This window comes from Equus przewalskii, chromosome 16 (genome assembly GCF_037783145.1).
Source record: "Equus przewalskii isolate Varuska chromosome 16, EquPr2, whole genome shotgun sequence".
Lineage (NCBI taxonomy): Eukaryota > Metazoa > Chordata > Mammalia > Perissodactyla > Equidae > Equus > Equus przewalskii.
Window position 1 is genome coordinate 46,426,422 of NC_091846.1, and position 18,957 is coordinate 46,445,378.

The window sequence follows — 18,957 nt, forward strand, 5'->3', positions numbered from 1 at the left end:
TGTAGTTCATGCAATAATTCTTGCTTACAGGGGTTCCTAGTCTAGTCAACTGGGAGAGACAAACATATTAACAGATAAAGTAGTGAGATAAGTGCTGTTAGTAAGAGATAGGCAGTTCTCTGTGGCAGTGCAAAAGAGATGAGTTAATTCTGCCTTGGAGGTGAGGAATACCCAATAGGGGAGGTGACACTTGAGTCAATCTTAAGGACAGATAGAAATTCATTGACTGTACTATATAATCTTTGACCTTTAATTTCTACTCCTTCTTTCCCCTCTTATTATGCTATCTCCCTGTGTTGTCCCTGACTTTAAGGAAGTGTTTTAAATCAACATTTCACCACTGACTGAGGTGTTTGCTACAGTACATTATTTTTGTTCAAAAGTCTGAAATATCAATAGCATTCTTATAAAAGTGAGTTTAAACTTCAGTTGAAGTTGAATCTATTTGAGGTACATTTTCTTGTAAGGACTATATTATATTTATAGGCCAATTTAAGAAAAACTTCTATTTCATTCCTATCATTGTCTTTTTTCCATTTCCAAGGTCAGTGTCTGATAACTGCAATAGTTTCCAGATTATTTTCAGTTTCTTCACTGGAGTCAGAGTAATCTTTATAAAATACAGATTTGATCATACCATATACCTGCTTTAATGCCTCTCTATCATCTTCTTAAGACATCGTAAATTTGTAAGACGTCGTAAATTTGACAAAAGGCAAATTCCTTACCCTGACTTTTTATTAGACTCTTATCTTTCTACTTTTCATACCTTGCCATTCCCTGTCATATCATATTATTTTGAGAGTTCCATACTCTTATCTCCATAACTTTGCATACGTCCCTTTGTCTAAACAAATTAGGAGTAGAAGGAAACTTCCTCAATTTGATAAAAGATATCCACAAAAAACCTATAGCTAATATCATACCCAATGATGAAGTATTAAATGCTTTCTCTGTAAGAGAGAGAACAAGACAAGGATTTCTATTTTCATAACTTATAGTAAACATTGTATTTGAGCTCCTAGCCAGAATAATACGGCAAGAAAGAAAAAAGATATATAAAGATCAGAAAGAAAGACTAAGACTATTTTCAGATTATAAAACAACCACTAACACTGATAAGTAAATCTAACAGGCTATAAAGTAATTGCACAAAAATGTACTAGAAGCAGACAATAGGAAAAGGAAATTTTTTAAAAGCAATTTTAGGGGCCAGCCTGGTGGCATACTGGTTAAGTTCGTGCACTCCATTTCAGCAGCCTGGGGTTCACAGGTTTGGATCCCAGGCGCGGACCTAGCACCACTTGTCAAGCCACACTGTGGCGGCATCCCACATAAAATAGAGGAAGATTGGCACAGATGTTAGCTCGGCAACAATCTTCCTCAAGCAAAAAGAAGAGGAGTGACTACAGACGTTAGCCCAGGGTCAATTATCCTCACCAAAAAAAATATTTCAGCTGACTTGAAGCTGGTTAGACTTCATTTATTAAGGTGTAACCGTGGCAAATTATATAACCTGTTTATACTTGAATTGCTTTTTGTAATCAAATGGGTGTATTATTTGGATATTTAAGGAGTTTAGTTTTCAAAGATCTTAAGTTGTTAAAAGTACAAGTAGTGCCTAGAAGCTAAATAAATTCAAATATAAAAAGAAAACTGGACTTCAGGTTGTCAAATTCAGTAACCTGCTATCCATCCTCATCCTGCTTGTAACCTGTGGTAGGCATTTGTCACATTTCTCAAAACTCTTCTCTTGCTTCTTGAATCATCTGCCTTTGATTGTTTCTTCACCATCACTGCTGTTGACTCTTCTGTTTATCTCTGCGTAATAGTTCAGCGAGGTTTTTTCCCTCATCCTCTTCAAATCTTACTTACTTACCTACTCTCTGATAATCTTATTCCTTTCCACAATTTTAGTTACTGTTTATAAGCTTGTGATTCCACAGGTCTGTAAGTTCCTGCAGTCATTAAAAATTTATCATTATTTACATTATATCTTCCTTCCCTAAAACTTAGTAATTTTCTTGGATTTTTGGTCTGTTAATAAGGTTAAAGTCTGTCTAATTACCCAACTAACTTTTGTCAACCTTGATTCCTCCCTCATTCTATCTAGTGCCTCATCTCACCTCCACGCTTGCTCAGTTGTCTAGAATCCAAGTTCTTTTTCTCCATCCTCCACTGCTATTATGGACCATGTCTCAACTGGATTATTGCTATAACTTGTGAGGAGTTCTCTGTGCTATCAATCTAAGCCATTCTTTTCCCCATTATTGAGATTTTTTTTTTCCTATGATATCAGAATCGACAACAAACATCTATTGGTCATATCACCTTCCTGTATTAGTCTCTGTTAATTTCTTGTTCACTATAGAATAAAATCCAAACTCCCTAACCTGGCAAACAAAACTTTATTTCCATTCACAGCTGAAACTCAGCCTACTTTTCTACTACCATTGTTCTCCAGACTAACTCCAGCCACTTTTCTCACAATTACAAACTTCATAGCTCTGTACCTTTAGATATAAAATTCCCTCTTGCACTTTCTTTATGTTCTCCTCACACCTTCCTAATGCCTCTAGCATGGGAAAAATAGTGGCACTCAGATGTAGTTGCTCTGTGCTTCTAAGACACTTTCAGATCTCTTTGGTACCATTTAGCATGCTGTATAGCACATTGTTTCTGTAATCACCACTAGAGTAGTTATTCCATGAGTTATTAGTCCATTAAGTATTAAACTCAAATTTAAGATGTCCATCAATATCTGACTGATGGGTTTTTGAGATAAGTAAATTTAGCTCTCTCCATTCTGAATTTAGAACTAGAGAGACAAGAGTCAGATAGGTATCTAAATGCCAGCTCTAGTTCTCATATAGCTGAATTAGAGGTCTCAGCTTCAATCTAGAACTATAATAGCTGATAACACTATCGGCAATGGCATGTATCATTTCTTGCTTCCACATATCCCTCAAAACTAATAATCCTACTTCTGAAAACTGATCCTGGTTCACCATGAAAAATAGGGACAAAATAAAGGAAAACAGTTATATGTAGTCCTAAAGGTTTTACTGTAGTACAGAAGGATCAATGGGCAAATGTAATGATAACATCAATTTCATTACTTCCTTTCTTGATAATTGCATAACATACATTTCATGCAAAAAGCCTTTTGAATCATTCAGAGTAGCACTACATCTGTATTATTATGCTTTGTAACGAGAAAACGTGTCATATGATGCAATCTCTTACACCTTTTAAAAATAGATGGAACAAATCCAAGCAAGCATATACTTTAAGAAATATGCTTCTACTTGCAAATGGCCTGTTTGAGATTATGCATTAGCCCTTTTTAATGTTCTTATGCTCCCTAATTCATTATTGTGACCTCTTTTATTTTCACTTCTGCCATGCTTTTTAAGAAAAAAAGTGATTTCACATCATACACTTTAATATTTTCCAGTTGAAAATGAAGACGTGGCTGAAAGGGTTCTTTTTTCCTATGGCTATGGTGCTAATGTTCCCACAACAGCCAAAAGACGGCTACAGCAAAGGTAAAATCAATACATATTTGTTTTACTTATCTACTCAAGCTAAATGTAATTACATTATGTTTTTTGATAATGTGCTGAGATGAGTGACAGAGTAAAGTAACTTTATTCTTAGTATACATGAATATTAAATTGCTCAAAAAATAAAACACAGTAATAAATTATCATACATTCATGATCATTTATAATACATGAGAAAACTGATGTATTTTTAAATGAGTTTAATGGTCAGTAGAATGGAAGCATACGTTAGAATTTTCCCAGAATTAGATTCAGTGGTAATGACACCATTTTAATTTTATCTTCACGTTTGTTTCAGGTGAATTACAAATGCTTTTGTACCAATAATTTTCAGGTTAAAATTAATTAATTATGCTTTCTTTTTTTTCCTCTTGTCTTTATTCACCTGCCTACATTCCTTGATATACACTTGAGAGAGAGAGAGATCATATATATTGTGATTGAAAGTATAAAAGACTTTGTGAAGGGGCCGGCCCCATGGCGTAGCAGTTAAATGCGCATGGCCCGCTTCAGCAGCCCGGGGTTCGCCAGTTCGGATCCCGGGTGTGGACATGGCACCACTTGGCAAGCCATGCTGTGGTAGGTGTCCCACATATAAAGTAGAGGAAGATGGGCACGGATGTTAGCTCAGGGCCAGTCTTCCTCAGCAGAAAGAGGAGGATTGGCAGCAGATGTTAGCTCAGGGCTAATCTTCCTCAAAAAAAATACTTTGTGAAGACCAGGAAAATTTTTGGAAGATCCACTAGTTATCTTGTGAGATGCCGCTTAAAGTACACTCAGAGAAAATTGTACCTGTATTAATTGGCTTCCCAGTTGACCTAGCTGATTTTAGGTAAAAAAAAGTTTTTAGCTAACTCCTTTCTCCTAAATTTATCCTGCTTTGCAGAAACAGCTCACTACCATATCAAATCTAAATGTTTCTGTCAGACTTCCAAGCCCCTCCATGTGGCCTTATTCGCCTCTCTACCCAAAAATGAGAGACGTATATCTCTCTGCCTATAACATCTGTTTTCTCCATGCCACACAATAGAATATTTCTCTTATCTCATCAGCTCTCATTTCTCATGTCCTTTCCACAACTAGATGGAAAGTTCTTCAAGGTTACCAGCTACATCTTATTCTTATTTTTCTCTACCTAGCACAGTGTAAGATACCTACTAGAATTGTTTCTTCACCTGAGTATTTAAGCATTCAAAGCTGCTTATCTTTTATTTTTATATGAATTGATTTAAACATTTAGAGAGTTACTTACTGTATAAGTAAGAAGAACAATTCATCTTGACTCTAATACTCTTGTAGAAACTTTGAAGTGGAGGCTCAGAGAATAAAATATCTTTATGGCTATCTGAAGTGATGTAAGATATAGACCATTTTATGAGAAGTAACAAAAGGATGCTTGTGTCTCTTACTGGTTAAACTAAATATCTGAAAGAAATTTAGATCAAAGCTAGACGACTAGCAAGTATCAATTTGTAGCTAGAATGGTTAATTCTATCTGGTGAAGATACGAATTTCTAATTTAGAATTTCTAAATTATGTGTTATTTGAAAAATCAGTTATAATCTCATCCCATTTCCATTCTCCCCCAAGTTCCTCCAGATGTCACTAAGGATGACATAGGATATTTTGTAATTTTCAGCATATCTCTGTTTTTGAGTATTATGATGTCTTGGAAGGAATAGAAATGTAGTTTTGTGGGGTAGAGAGTTCTTTATCAGTGATAAATGATCGGTTAAATATTAAAAGTTGAAATTTTAAGGAAAAAGTCCATTTTTTTTCCCTCTTTTAGCATCTGAATCCTTCAAAAGAATCTTTATCACAGGGAAAAAAAAAGAATTTTGCTGTTATAAGCTTTCTTTCTTTAGCCCCAAATTCTGAGTTCCTCTAAAATTGAAGGTAATTATTGCTGTTACCTTACTGTTTTTTTAAGAATTTCCAAAAACACATTTTGATTTCTTAATATTTAGACTGAAGATTTAAGCAACCACAACTGAATCATATTCTGAATAATCTTAACGGTCCAAATATTTCTAAAGATTTTATCACTGAGCTATCTCTATGCCTTGAACAAGTGCCTAATGGGCATGCTATTAATATCTCTTACCAGCTGGTGCCAGGCATTCTTCTCATGGTGAACCAGAGGGTTATTTTGAGGAAGTGCTTCTCAGGTCATCTAAACTGAGTGAAAGGAAAGTAGGTCCAGATATCCAAAGCGGACATTTATGCATTCCTTCGCCCATTCATTCAACAACTTTTATTGAGTGCCTACTGCATGCACAAAATTGAAGTGGCACAGAAGATGCCTGTTGAGGGTCTGATGCATCTTTGAAGTTTGCAAAGTCCGTATTTGAGTTTTTTCATGGATATTTGTAAAGAAGTCCAATGCCTTTGTGCTCTAAGTTTATTTAAGATGAAAGCAATATAGCCATGGAGAGAATCTATATTTAATTCTTCACATTTGAAATTAAAGCAGTGGAAACGTAAGGTGAATTGTAAAACAACTCAGAACAGCAAATGAAATGTTTGCATAATAAAGTTTTCATTATACATCAGCCTATACCAAAATGTATGAAATTTCAAAGGAACTTACTTCCCAACTACCACACAGTAGATTTCCTTCAAACTAAATTTGACTTAAAATCTCATGTATTCTACAACCAGATTTAGGTATTTTATGATAATGCTTAATTGGAGGGGATTTCTGACTATAAAAATAATTATGTTTGGGGCCAGCCCTGTGGCGCAGCCATTAAGTTCGCATGTTCTGCTTCGGCAGCCCAGGGTTAGCCGGTTCGGATCCCGGGTGCGCACGTGGCACTGCTTGTCAAGCCATGCTGTGGTAGGCGTCCCACATATGAAGTAGAGGAAGATGGCATGGATGTTAGCTCAGGGCCAGGTTTCCTCAGCAAAAAGAGGAGGATTGGCAGCAGATGTTAGCTCTGGGCTAATCTTCTTTTAAAAAAAAAATTAGAAAAAATAATAATACATGTTTATTTTAGAAAATTAGGAAACTTACTGGTAATCTTATCATCCAAAGATAACCATTTAAAATTTTTTACAGATACATATATTTTCTTATGTTTAGGGTATTATTATATGTAATTTAGAAGCTTAATTTTTTATCTTATGATTCTATCCGGAACATTTTCTTATGTCATTGAATATTCTTCAAAAGCATTATTTTTAATGGTTATCCAGAACTTTAATTTTTAGGCCTTTGTTTTTGAGTGCCGTATTGCTGTTAATAAATTGGATAGCCACTGAAAAATTTCATTAGTTGCCCTTTGCTGTCCAAGGTATATTATGAAATTAAAATGAGACACTGAATGCAAAGTTCACTACACAGTGCCTGGCATTGAAGAGGTGTTAAATAAATGTTAGTTTGTTATGCCAGTTAACATTTCCTAAAGTAAATTGCACAATTGATTTTAGAGGAAAAGTCAATGTTCCAAAAATTTTAGGCACAATTTTTCATTTAAAACAATTATCTTTAAAAATTTTAATGAGACCTCTTGAAATAATTAGTAGAGACACCCCCTGGACATGAAACCAGTTTTGAAATTCGCTTTCTTTGATATTAGTTTCTTAAGACATATACCATACTGCCAATTCCCTTTAAAGAAGTAGCAAAATTAACTTTTCTAGCTTGAAAAGTAACTCGCAAGAATCTCACCTAAACATATTATACTTATTAAATAAGGTGACTCACATTTTGAAGTTTCAGTAGAGATATGAACAGTAACTAAATATTGTACTAAACTCTTCCTGGGACAAGGTGTGGAAGGTTAAAGGGCTTATACAACTAAAGTCGATTAAAATAAAACGGGTTCTTCTTAACTTGACTAAACTTGAAAATCTGAAGTAATGTTTTTGTTTCGGTCATGATTGTTTTGGAAATAGCAAACAAGATTTTCTGGTTACATGTTTTGGTTATGCTTTTTAACCTGACACACTAAATGGGTAACACTCGGGCACTAGCGTGGTCTCGGTGTGTGCTTCACTGTTTGTTTTGGCGGACGTGAATGTGGAGACTTTTCTGAAGGTTTTTAACCTTTGAAATTGCAAGATTTGCTGCATACTATAGACCTTTTGTTTTAGTGTCTGTCTAGTTTTATAAAGAGCTTTAAGTTGAAACTTTCACAGTACACTGAGCTTCATAATAAGGAAAAAAATAAGCAGGGGAAACTTAATTCCTCTAGCAAACTTCTGTGCATAATGAAAACTTGCTTTCCTCTCCTTTATTCTCATGTGTATGAGTTCTCATTTTGACCTTGTGGAAAGTTGTACTTGTTTCATTTGGGTCAATTTTAGGAATAGTCCCTTAAAAAGTTGCTACTATTCTATTGATGATCAATGTGAAAGTTTAAACTTATAGAAGAAACTAGAGAAAGTTTTCTATAATTATAAACAATCAGCGTGAGACCACTATTTAGTCCTTAATAACTGCCCACAGAGCCGGCAGTGCAGGGACCAACCGGAAGTGTTCTGAAGCCAGGATTATTCTGGCATATGTGTTATTTTTTTGAGCTATTTTTTATGTCATGCTAATAGAGACAGAACCCTGACCTGCTAAAATTGTAAAAGATCAAAAAGCCAAATGTTATTTCAGACCAAGTATCGAACTAGCAAGTAACTAAATAAATACACTTATTTATTTGGAGTTTTGCTAATACTAAGAGAACCATACCAGTATTGAAGGACTCAAAATTCTCCACTGGGCTTTGACATCTCAAGTATAAATAGAGGTCTGCCGTGTCCACATTGGCTAGGCTATACATTATGAAATTGTATGTAATAATCGAAAGTACTGACTGCTGTTGACAGATCCAAGAGAGTAACTTTTATTTGGAGTCAAGAAGTGATGAGAGAGCTAAGAGATAACCCCTAGGGGAATAATTTTACCAAGGTAACAGGTGAAATTTGATTTAATATTTAGATACAAAACTATACTCTTGCATTAGTTTCTTGTTGATGTCCAACATAATCTTGGTACAGGTAAAAATTACAAGGCAGTTAATTAATTACAAAGAAGCGTTGTGTTTTGTACCTAGTTTAGTGCCCCAACAGATAGCCTGTAAAAAAAAATACTTTCTTGAGGAGTTCAGTACATTCAGTACAAAAAAATAACCTTACCAGGAGTTATTTTCCCTGACTGTATCCATAGTTACTCTTTATAAAGAACTTAGAAAGGACTTGTTTTCATTGTATGTGCGTTGTAGTTAAGGATACATACACTCAGCCATAGTTGAGCAATTCTTCATTTGTCTTGCTTTGAATTTCAGTTAAACTAAGCTCCCCTCCTTTCTTCCCACTTATAATATCCCAGATTTTTAAACAGAGTTCACCTGAAATCACTTACCACAACAATATGCCACACTTAAAGATTTAGGAGGTTGAAATATGGAAGAGGTAAATTGTTATGTGACCTTTGCCTTCTTCCCTTGTTTATGCACTTTTTAATTACTAGTTGAATGCTTAGATGCTGAGCATTAGTTGTGCTTTAGTGTCGAGGCTCTGAAACCTCGGAATATAGTTTCCAGCAGCATATTCATTTGAACAAAATTTACTTACAGCAAAATCAATCAGGAATGATTTATTAAGTGCCCACTCTGTTCAACACACACCACAGGGTATAAGACCCCGGACTTCATATAAGTTGCATCTGTTGGGGGAGAAAAGATGAACACCATGAAAGACCATCAAGAAACATCCCAAAATGTATAATTTAGTGCTGTATTCTGTGCTAGACTTTGTCAGAGGAGTAGAAAGCAGTGAATACTGGCATGGTCAAAAATGGAGGAAATGGCATTTGAAGGGTGCCTTTAAGAAAAGCTGGGCTATGAAGCAATGGAATAAGCTATCTTCTTCAGTCTGGAGGACTAACAGAGATACAGTGCAAGGAATATACAAAACAGGTTTGTGGGACATTAAGTAGAGTAAACATTAATGGAAAATAAGGCTGGTTCAGTTGAGATTATAGAAGACCTTGATATTTTTAAATAATTTAGATGTAGAGTATGATGAACCACATAGGTAAGATTTGAAGTGGGTGGGAAAAGGACATCCACATCGATTTGTTAAGTAAGAAATACAAATGTCTGACAAACATATGAGAAGATGATTAACCTCACAAATAAAGAAATTTAATTTAAAACAAGATTCTATTGTTTACAAGCTTAGCAAAACTTTTTTTTTAATGAGTTCATAATAGTTTACATGAATGTGAGATTTCAGTTGTACATTATTTCTTGATTGTCACCACATAGGTGCTCCCCTTCACCCCCTGTGCCCACCCCCATCCCCCTTCCCCTGGTAACCACTGAACTGTTTTCTTTGTCCATGTATTTGTTTATATTCCACATATGAGTGAAATCATCTGGTGTTTGTCTTTCTCAGTCTGGCTTATTTCACTTAGCATAATTCCCTCCTGGTCCTTCCATGTCATTGCAAATGGGATGAATTTGTCTTTTTTTCTAGCTGAGTAGTATTCCATTGTATATATATATATACACCACATCTTCTTTATCCAGTCATCAGTCGATGGGCAATTGGGTTGTGTCCATGTCTTGGCTGTTGTGAATAGTGCTGCAACGAACATAGGGGTGCATATGCTCCTTTGGATTGTTGAATTCAGATTGTTTGGGTAGATACCCAGTAGTGGGATAGCTGGGTCGTATGCTAGTTCTATTTTTAGTTTTTTGAGGAATCTCCATACTGTTTTCCATAGTGGCTGCACCAGTTTGCACCCCCACCAGCAGTGTATGAGTGTTCCCTTCTCTCCACACCCTCTCCAACATTTGTTATTTTTAGTCTTAGTGATTATAGCCATTTTAGCCATCTTAGTGTAGTTTTGATTTGCTTTCCCTGATGATTAGTGGTATTGAACATCTTTTCATGTGTTTATTGGCCATCTGTATATCTTCTTGGGAAAAATGACCATTCATCTCCTCTAGCAAAACTTTTAAAGATTGATGATGCCTGGTTGGCTAGGGTATGCAGAAATAGGTGGTCTTATATAAAGTTTATTCATTCACCAGTTAGCTTAATACTCAACACCTCCTTTGTACCAGGTATTGTTCAAGGAAATTAGAACTCATTAGATAACAAATAAAAATTCCTGTCCTTGGAGAACTTTCATTCTAGTTCATGAGAATTTAAATTTGTACAACCTTTCAAGAGGAATGTGTGAAAATTTGTGGTGCACATGTGTTTTGACCCAATTGTTATACTTTCTAAGGAAATCACAATATAAAGAGTGCAAAGATGGATGTAGGCAATTATTGAGAACTTTCCATAGGTAAGTCAATGTACTAAATGCTCTAATTGGGTCGTCTTTTTATTGTGGCGTTTTAAGAGTTCTTTGTATTTTCTGGATCCAAGTCCCTTATCCAACATATACTTTGAAATTTTTTCTCCCACTCATGGGTTGTCTTTTCACTTTCTTGATGGTGTCTTTTGAAACACAAAACTTTTTAAGTTTGATGCAGTCCAGTTTATCTAATTTTTCTTTTGTTGCTTGTGCTTTATGGTGCCGTGTCTGAGAATCCTTTGCAAAATCCGAGTTCATGAAGATTTACTCCTATGTTTTCTTCTAAGAATTTGTGGTTTTAGCTCTGAGATTTAGGTCTTTGATCCACTTTGAGGTCACTTTTTAATATCATATGCAGTGTAATGACTTTATACTAGTTTTAATGTGGCTACTAGAAAATTTTCAATGACTTGTATGGCCCGCATTGTCTTTCTATTGGACTGATCTGGCTTAAACCAGTGGTCTCCAAACTTTTCGTATGAATCTCTATTGGGAAAAAAAATTAACATGCCCTCATCAATATATGTGTATATACTTATATTTGCTTGTAGATTATACACATGTACTATCATATGAATAATATATTATGTACACTATAATATAAAACCTACATGGAAAATTAAAACTTAAAGACACATAATAGTAAAATAAATGTAAATAAAATTTCCCACACTTTAGTGGGTTATCTTGCACATAACTACTTTTGGGAACCGTTAGTCTAGACTGTGACCTTAACCTAATTCACTCAAGTCTTCCTTCTCCAAGCCATTGCCACAATGTTGATAGAGAAGTCTCTCAGGTGAAGATCTGATCATGTCATGCCTAACCAACTTAAAGATGAAATCCAAACTCAGCTTGTCCCACAAGGCCTTCCATCATATATCCCTGCCTATATCTCTCTCGTTTCAGCCCTCACCATGCACCAGCTGTTTGATCAATGCATCCCATACTGCTTACACTTTGCCGCTGCAGGTCATGCTTTACTTACGCTTTTTCCTCTACACAGAATACTATTTCTCTGCTTCTTCACCACTTTAGTCAGTATTAGTTTTCATTTCTCAGTGTGCCCTTTCATAGCATTTAGCACACCAGAATAATGTTTTTATTTGCCTATCTTCCTCGATAAACTGTTAGATCCTCCAGATAGAAATAGTGCATTCCTAGGACCTACATAGATTAGAGGCTTTTAATAAATATTTGTTAGAAGAAAGTGTTCATGAATATCTTATTGAATTAATTAATAAGTATGTTTCTTCTCATTTAACCTGTGTTTTCTGCAGTCATTGATATTCATGGTCAAGAAAAAAGTTGCTAATTTTCTCTTCATCATTTTTGTTTAATTGCAGATATTATAATTATGAAAAAGTTATACTTCTTGTTTATCCTGTGTGTTCTATGTGCTTAAATATGTCATTTTTTTAAAAGAAAAAGATTTTACAATATTGTTATTATTGTTTTGTTAGATTGGCACCTGAGCTAACATCTGTTGCCAATCTTTTTTGTTGTTGTTGTTCTTCTTCTTCTTCCCAAAGCGCCCCCCTCCCCCCGCCCCCCCCCCCCCCCCAGTATATAGTTCTATATTCTAGTTGTGCTATGTGGGACACCACCTCAGCGTGGCCTGATAAGCTGTGCCGTGTCCTCACCCAGGATTAGAACCAGTGAAACCTAACAATTGGGAGAAAATATTTGCAAACCATATATCAGATAAGGGGATAATATCCAAAATATACAAAGAACTCATGCAGCTCAACAACAAAAAAACCAACAATCCAATTATAAAATGGGCAAAAGATCTGAACAGAGATTTCTCCAAAGAAGACATACAGATGGCCAAAAGGCATATGAAAAGATGCTCAACATCATTAGCTATCAGGGAAATGCAATCAAAACTACAATGAGGTATCACCTCACTCTGGTCAGAATGGCTATAATTAACAAGACAGGAAACAACAAATGTTGGAGAGGATGTGGAGAGAAGGGAACCCTCGTATCACTGCTGGTGGGAGTGCAAACTGGTGCAACCACTATGGAAAGCAGTGTGGAGTATCCTCAGAAAATTAAGGATAGATCTACCATATGATCCAGCTATCCCATTGCTGAGTATTTATCCAAAGAACTTGAAAACACAAAGGCATAAGGATACTTGCACCCCTGTGTTCATTGCAGCATTATATACAATAGCCAAGGCTTGTAAGCCACCTAGCTGCCCATCAAGGGACAAATGGGTAAAGAAGATGTGGTATTTATACACGATGGACTACTACTCAGCCATAAGAAATGATGAAATCCGGCCATTTGTGACAACATGGATGGACGTTGAGGGTATTATGCTGAGTGAAATAAGTCAGAGGGAGAAAGTCAAATACCATATGATCTCACTAATAAGTAGAAGATAAAAACAACAACAAGCACATAGCATTGGAGATTGGACTGGTGGTTACCATAGGGGAAGGGGAGAGGGGGGAGGGCAAAAGAGGTGATTAGGGTCACATGTGAGGGGATGCACTATAATTAGTTTTCAGTTGGTGAACATGATGTAACTACACAGAATGCGAAATATATTATGATGTACATCCGAAAATAATCAAATAAATGAAAACAAAGAAAAGAACCAGTGAAACCCTGGGGCCATGGAAGCAGAGTACACAAACTTAACCACTTAGCCACAGGGCCAGCCCCTACAGTATTATTTTTTATCCTTATTCTTGTTCTTGTTTTCTTTTTCTTTTTTCCTTTTTTTTTTTTCCTATAACATCATAGGCTAAATGAGTCATTTAGGGTAACCTGAAAACCTTAATACCATTTCTGATGTATCTGTGAGATGTGACTGCTATCTTTACAACTGACTTAGAAGTGAATTTTTACAGCGTGGTCAGTGGAACAACTGGAGACCAGTTGCACACAGTGTCTCTCACGTTATAGCCATTATGCATCATAAATGATATCAACATTCATAGTGGTAGTCACAGTCATTCCTGTCAGCGTCAGTTTCTAGAAAGTTTTTCTCAATAAAATAGCACTATAAGCTAGTCATCAGAACACTGTGGAACACATTAATCAGCAGTGTCAAGAAATCATAAGATACCTTTCTTGTTTTTAGAGTTGATTTTCATCACTCAGAATTCCCCAACAAAAATCAAGGAAATTCTTAGTAGAAGGAGGTAGCCCTGGTGTTAGGACTTAAGCACCAGCATCCCAAGAATTTCTTTAATTCAGTGATTTATGTCATGTGATATTTTGCATTGATGCCTGATATCACACCATATCTGCATAAGAGCATTATGCAATTTCCAAACAAAGCGAAAAACACTCAAACTAAGTTACTTAATATTATTAAACTTGATGTCTTCAAGTCATTATCTTCTTCAAAATGTTAGTAATGGGTGACCTTTGCATCTTATTATTTTCTTGCTTCCCTTTTTCTTCCATTTCATCTCATTTGTGACTCTGTTTCTGAGTAATAGCATTTGATTATGTTCATTGTTCTATACAGAGCATTACACAAATATGGTCTGTACCTTTGACATACATGTATTGAGAAATTACCGTGTACAAAAAGACGCTAGGGGCTGGGCCTGTGGCCAAGTGGTTAAGTTTGCGCGCTCTGCTTCAGCAGCCCAGGGTTTTGCTGGTTCGGATCCTGGGTGCGAACATGGCGCTGCTCATCAGGCCATGCTGAGGCAACGTCCCACATAGCACAACCAGAGGCACATCACAACTAGAATATACAACTGTTTACTGGGGGGCTTTGGGGAGAAGAAAAAGAAAGAGGCAGGGGGGAGGAGGGAGACCCTAATGCTGAGTTCTGTTGGAGAAAGAAAGATGAAAAGACATATTCCTAACATATTTGAAGGATGAGAGGGAATGAAAATATGAATGAAGATAATACTAAGGTTTTTAAATAAACCTAATAAAAAATAGAGCTAATGATATAAATACTGATGTTTGCAAACATATAATAGGTTCAGCAGATTTACAATGTAGACGACATTAAGACTTATTTTATTTGTAGAAATCTTATTTAGGGTCAGATTTCAGAGAACTTGGTATATTTTATATTGGGGGATGGAAAATGGGGTAGCCATAAACTATAAGCACCTTCAAAATCTATAAAGAAAGTAGATTAGTAGTTCCCTGGGGCTGGGCAGAGAGAGTGGGGAGTGATGATAATGGGTGCAAATTTATTTTTTAGGGTAATGAAAATGTTCTAAAATTAGATTATAGTGATAGTTCCACAACTCTAAATATACTAAAACCATTGAATTGTACACTTTAAATGCATGGACTTTATAGTATGTAAATTATGTATCAATAAAGCTTTTTTCTTTTCTTTTCTTTTCTTTTTTGGTGAGGAAGATTGGCCCTGAGTTAACACATGTCACCAATCTTCCTCCTGTCTTCTTCTTTTTTTCTCCTCAAAGCCCCAGTGCATAGTCGTATATCCTAGTTGTAAGTCCTTCTGGTTCTGTGTGGGATGCCGCCACAACATGGCTTGATGAGTGATGTGTAGGTCCACGCCCAGGATCCAAAACGGTGAACCCTGGGCCACCAGAGTTGAGCACGTGAACTTAATTAACCACTACACCACTGAGCCAGCCCCACTATAAAGCTTTTTCCTTAAAAAACGAATTATTGTCAAAAAATGGGGACTGTGTCTTTTCTGTCTCTAACTTCAGATGATTATTAAGGCAAAATCTTATGCCAATGGAAAGGATGGAAACTTAAATATGAGCATATCTAAACAAGCTACCCAGTTCACTGTGTAAACTTTTACCAGAATTCATCTTTTTCATTTGAAATAATGAGTTCTTAGAAATGAATGTGTAGGGTCATTATTTAGCATTATTTTCAGAATTTTGTCTGCATTCCTTTATCTGATGTTAGGAAATATTAAAAATACAATGGAAATTGTTACTGTCCTATAATTTTATTTAGAATGAAAATATTTTAGTTCTTGTCCATGTAAAACATCCTGTCTTGGATTCCATGGATTTTGCAGTTCTCTCAGCTTAATAGATTCACTCATACAGAACATGAAAACGTGATAAACAGGAAATTTTTAAATTTGGGACATTACAGAGGATGTTTGTGGCAACAACATATCTTCTCAACATTATTAGCAGTTCTTTAAAGAATTATGCCACATTTTTCCCCCTGAAGTCGGGAGGAATAGTTTTATAGCTGAACCCTTTTTTTAATTGTCTTAGAAGTGGAATTGAGACATTTCATATTTAGTGTGGCTTTAAATACTGAAGGTTGCATTCAGTACAATAAGTTGTGATCTTCTCGTGATACTCACAGTTGTGATCTTTTAGTGGCTTCTTTTAGCGTGGAATCTTTGCCTTTACTGTAGACGTTCTCTACTGTTCATACATCTTTTCCATCTCTGCTTTCAATAGAAAATCTGTTCAGATGTGTTTTGTATTATAAAATGCATTATGTTGTCTGAGGTAAACACTGATGCTTTTCAGAGTGCAAGTTTATTGTTTCAACTAATTGCCTGATTTGTTTGTAAATGGGAAATTTTACAAAAATGGAGAAAAGCTGTAAATTGCTATCTTGTGGTCTTTTCAAGTAAATATCGTAATGTAACTCTCCACTTTTATAGCAAAGGCTAGGAACCATTACTGCAGTAATCACTATATCACAGTTATGTTATTATGGAGATTTTAATGTTACTTTCAAAATTCTGAGTTATTGGGATATTGGTCTTCCACCGTTGACACCTGAAAATATTATTTGACTCTATATTTTTTCTGGTAATATTTAAGTATTATTAGGAAATGGCAAGTCAACTTTAAAGCATACAACACATTTTGAATATTTTAGATAACACTCCACTTTTGTAAGCATTAATTTTCTTATTTCGTTCACCTAGTGTCCACTTGGCAAGAAGAGTGCTTCAGTTAGAAAAACAGAATTCATTGCTTTTAAAAGATCTGGGACATCAAAAGGACCAAATAACACAGCTTTCACAAGAGGTAAATAACTTAAAAGAAACGCATATAAAGAATCACAGTGTTCATTTTAATTCTTTGCTACTCCTTTGTGCTTTCTGAGCAGTTCTGTGATAAGCTGTTTGCTAGTATGAAATGATTCTACAGTTTATGAAACTAACAATGTTAAAGCCTTATAAAACAACTTACAGTGTATGGCAAAACTAAGATCAAAAGAGAGATTAATTGCCCAGACTAAATATAAATGCAGACCAGACAGACAAAGCTTTGATTTCAGAGAATATCAACTGGCAAAACAAGTTTGGCAAATTTTGGTGGCATTTTAAGTTTTTAAATAAAACCTCATTTTTATAACAGATTTGCTTTTTGACTTCTTTGATGAAAAATCACTTATCTATTAAACACACTTAACTTAGTATACACTTAAGCTCTCACATTCTTTGGGATATGATAGTTCCTAAATTATATTTATTTTTTAAAAATCAGATTCATGTTTCTTATTTTACTTAGTGTTATACTATATCATTTAAAAACTATGTATACATTTTACATAGTATTTTTAATCCTCTTACTTAAAGCCAACATCTAATTACATTTTTCTGTACTTCTAAAATTTAAGTAAAAAAACAATTAAAACCAAGATGTCGCCTCACTAATGTTCCTTTTATTTTCTGAGTTTCAGCATAATAAGTGTTTCTATATTAATATTTTAAAACTTTTGGATCTTATAATAAAGGGATTTTTTTAAGACATATGTTAAAAATTATTAATACATACCATGTGTTCTTTGTTTTCTTAAGGACCTGTTCATATTTGTCTTTTAATACTGTAACATTTGGAGGATCTTTATGCCCAAATTTCAAAAGACCAGAAATATTTCATATTACTACAGTGCCTGACACATAGTTAATGTTCATGGTGGAAAGAGTGCAGTGCTGGTAAATGTTGACAACCGGCTCTCCAGGCAGGAGGGTGAGAGACAGCTGATTTGTAGCATTTGCTTATGTCTGTGAGATAAAGACTCCCACCATGACTAACTTCAAGCTGCCAACATCATACACTGGAATCGCAGTACAGAAAAGATGCTCGGTACCACACCGTCATGTAATGTTTTCACCATACCGATACAATAGACATATGTAAACTTAAGAGCATAGATAATAGTAAAATAATTAAAATTGATGAGTTTTAAGTATTCCCTTTTTTAATAAAATTTATTTTATTGTAAATTTAAATAATTTTTAATAATGGTTGTATTTAATAACCAACTTGCAAAATTCCTAAAAATTTACCAGTCAGTTTTCAAAAACTGCCTTAAGCCAGCTCTAGCACACCAGTGAGTGGAACTATTGAAGGATGAGTAAGGGAATGATTACAGAAATGAACCTCTGTTGGCTAGTATGTTATAGATCCCTCATGTTTAATTTCAGAATAACCTATCCAAAATATTTCTAAAAAATAAAATATTGAAATACTTATAGACTTGTACATTTGTATGTCTTTATATTACTTAAAAAAAAAAAAAGATACCACCTTCCTGAGCACTTCAGTTAATTGAAATAGGAATTTCTAAATGTGAATTCACTCCTATACAAATTATAGGGGGAAAATGTAAGAAATTAAGTGCTCTTGTAATGTAGTATTAACTTTGTATGAAGCAATTTCAAAATAAACTGTTGGCTTACGTTGAGAAAAAGACTTAAATACTGAAATATTTGTGATATGAAATGGTATGATGCCTGGAATTTGCTTTAAAATATTCCGTAAAAGGGAGGGGGAGGGCTCAATAGATAAAACAGGAATCTCAAAATGTTGATAATGTGTGAAGCTGGGTGACAGGTAGATATTGGTTCGCTATTCAGTTCTGTATGTTTGTGTATGTTTGAAAAACTTTCATGAGACATTTGGAGAAAGAATCAGTAAGCCTATATTAAAAGGTTTATCCTGACTATGGTATATAACTTTTCTCTTAAGATTGAAAATAAAGTAATATAATTTTAAATATTCCATAGATTTTACTTTTTTCTACCCCACATATTGCTTAAATTGAAAATAATTACATAATTAGCTGAAAGATGATAATGTTAGATCGCTTCTATAACAATAGACTATTCATGATAGATGG

General features: G+C 34.9%; 1 protein-coding gene across 5 annotated transcripts in view; it reads left to right on the top strand.

Annotated features, from left to right (window-relative positions):
• The window catches only part of PIBF1 (progesterone immunomodulatory binding factor 1), a 175,264-nt gene that overhangs the window by 95,438 nt on the left and 60,869 nt on the right, over positions 1-18,957 (top strand). For all 5 annotated transcript variants that reach the window (XR_011527894.1, XR_011527896.1, XR_011527895.1 and 2 more), the window contains exons 13-14: positions 3,458-3,548; positions 16,754-16,856. Coding sequence is in view for 2 of the 5 variants with exons in the window: in XM_070578441.1 (XP_070434542.1) it covers positions 3,458-3,548; positions 16,754-16,856 (194 nt within the window). In the remaining 3 variants the exon portion in view is untranslated. The remainder of the gene's footprint in view (positions 1-3,457; positions 3,549-16,753; positions 16,857-18,957) is intronic.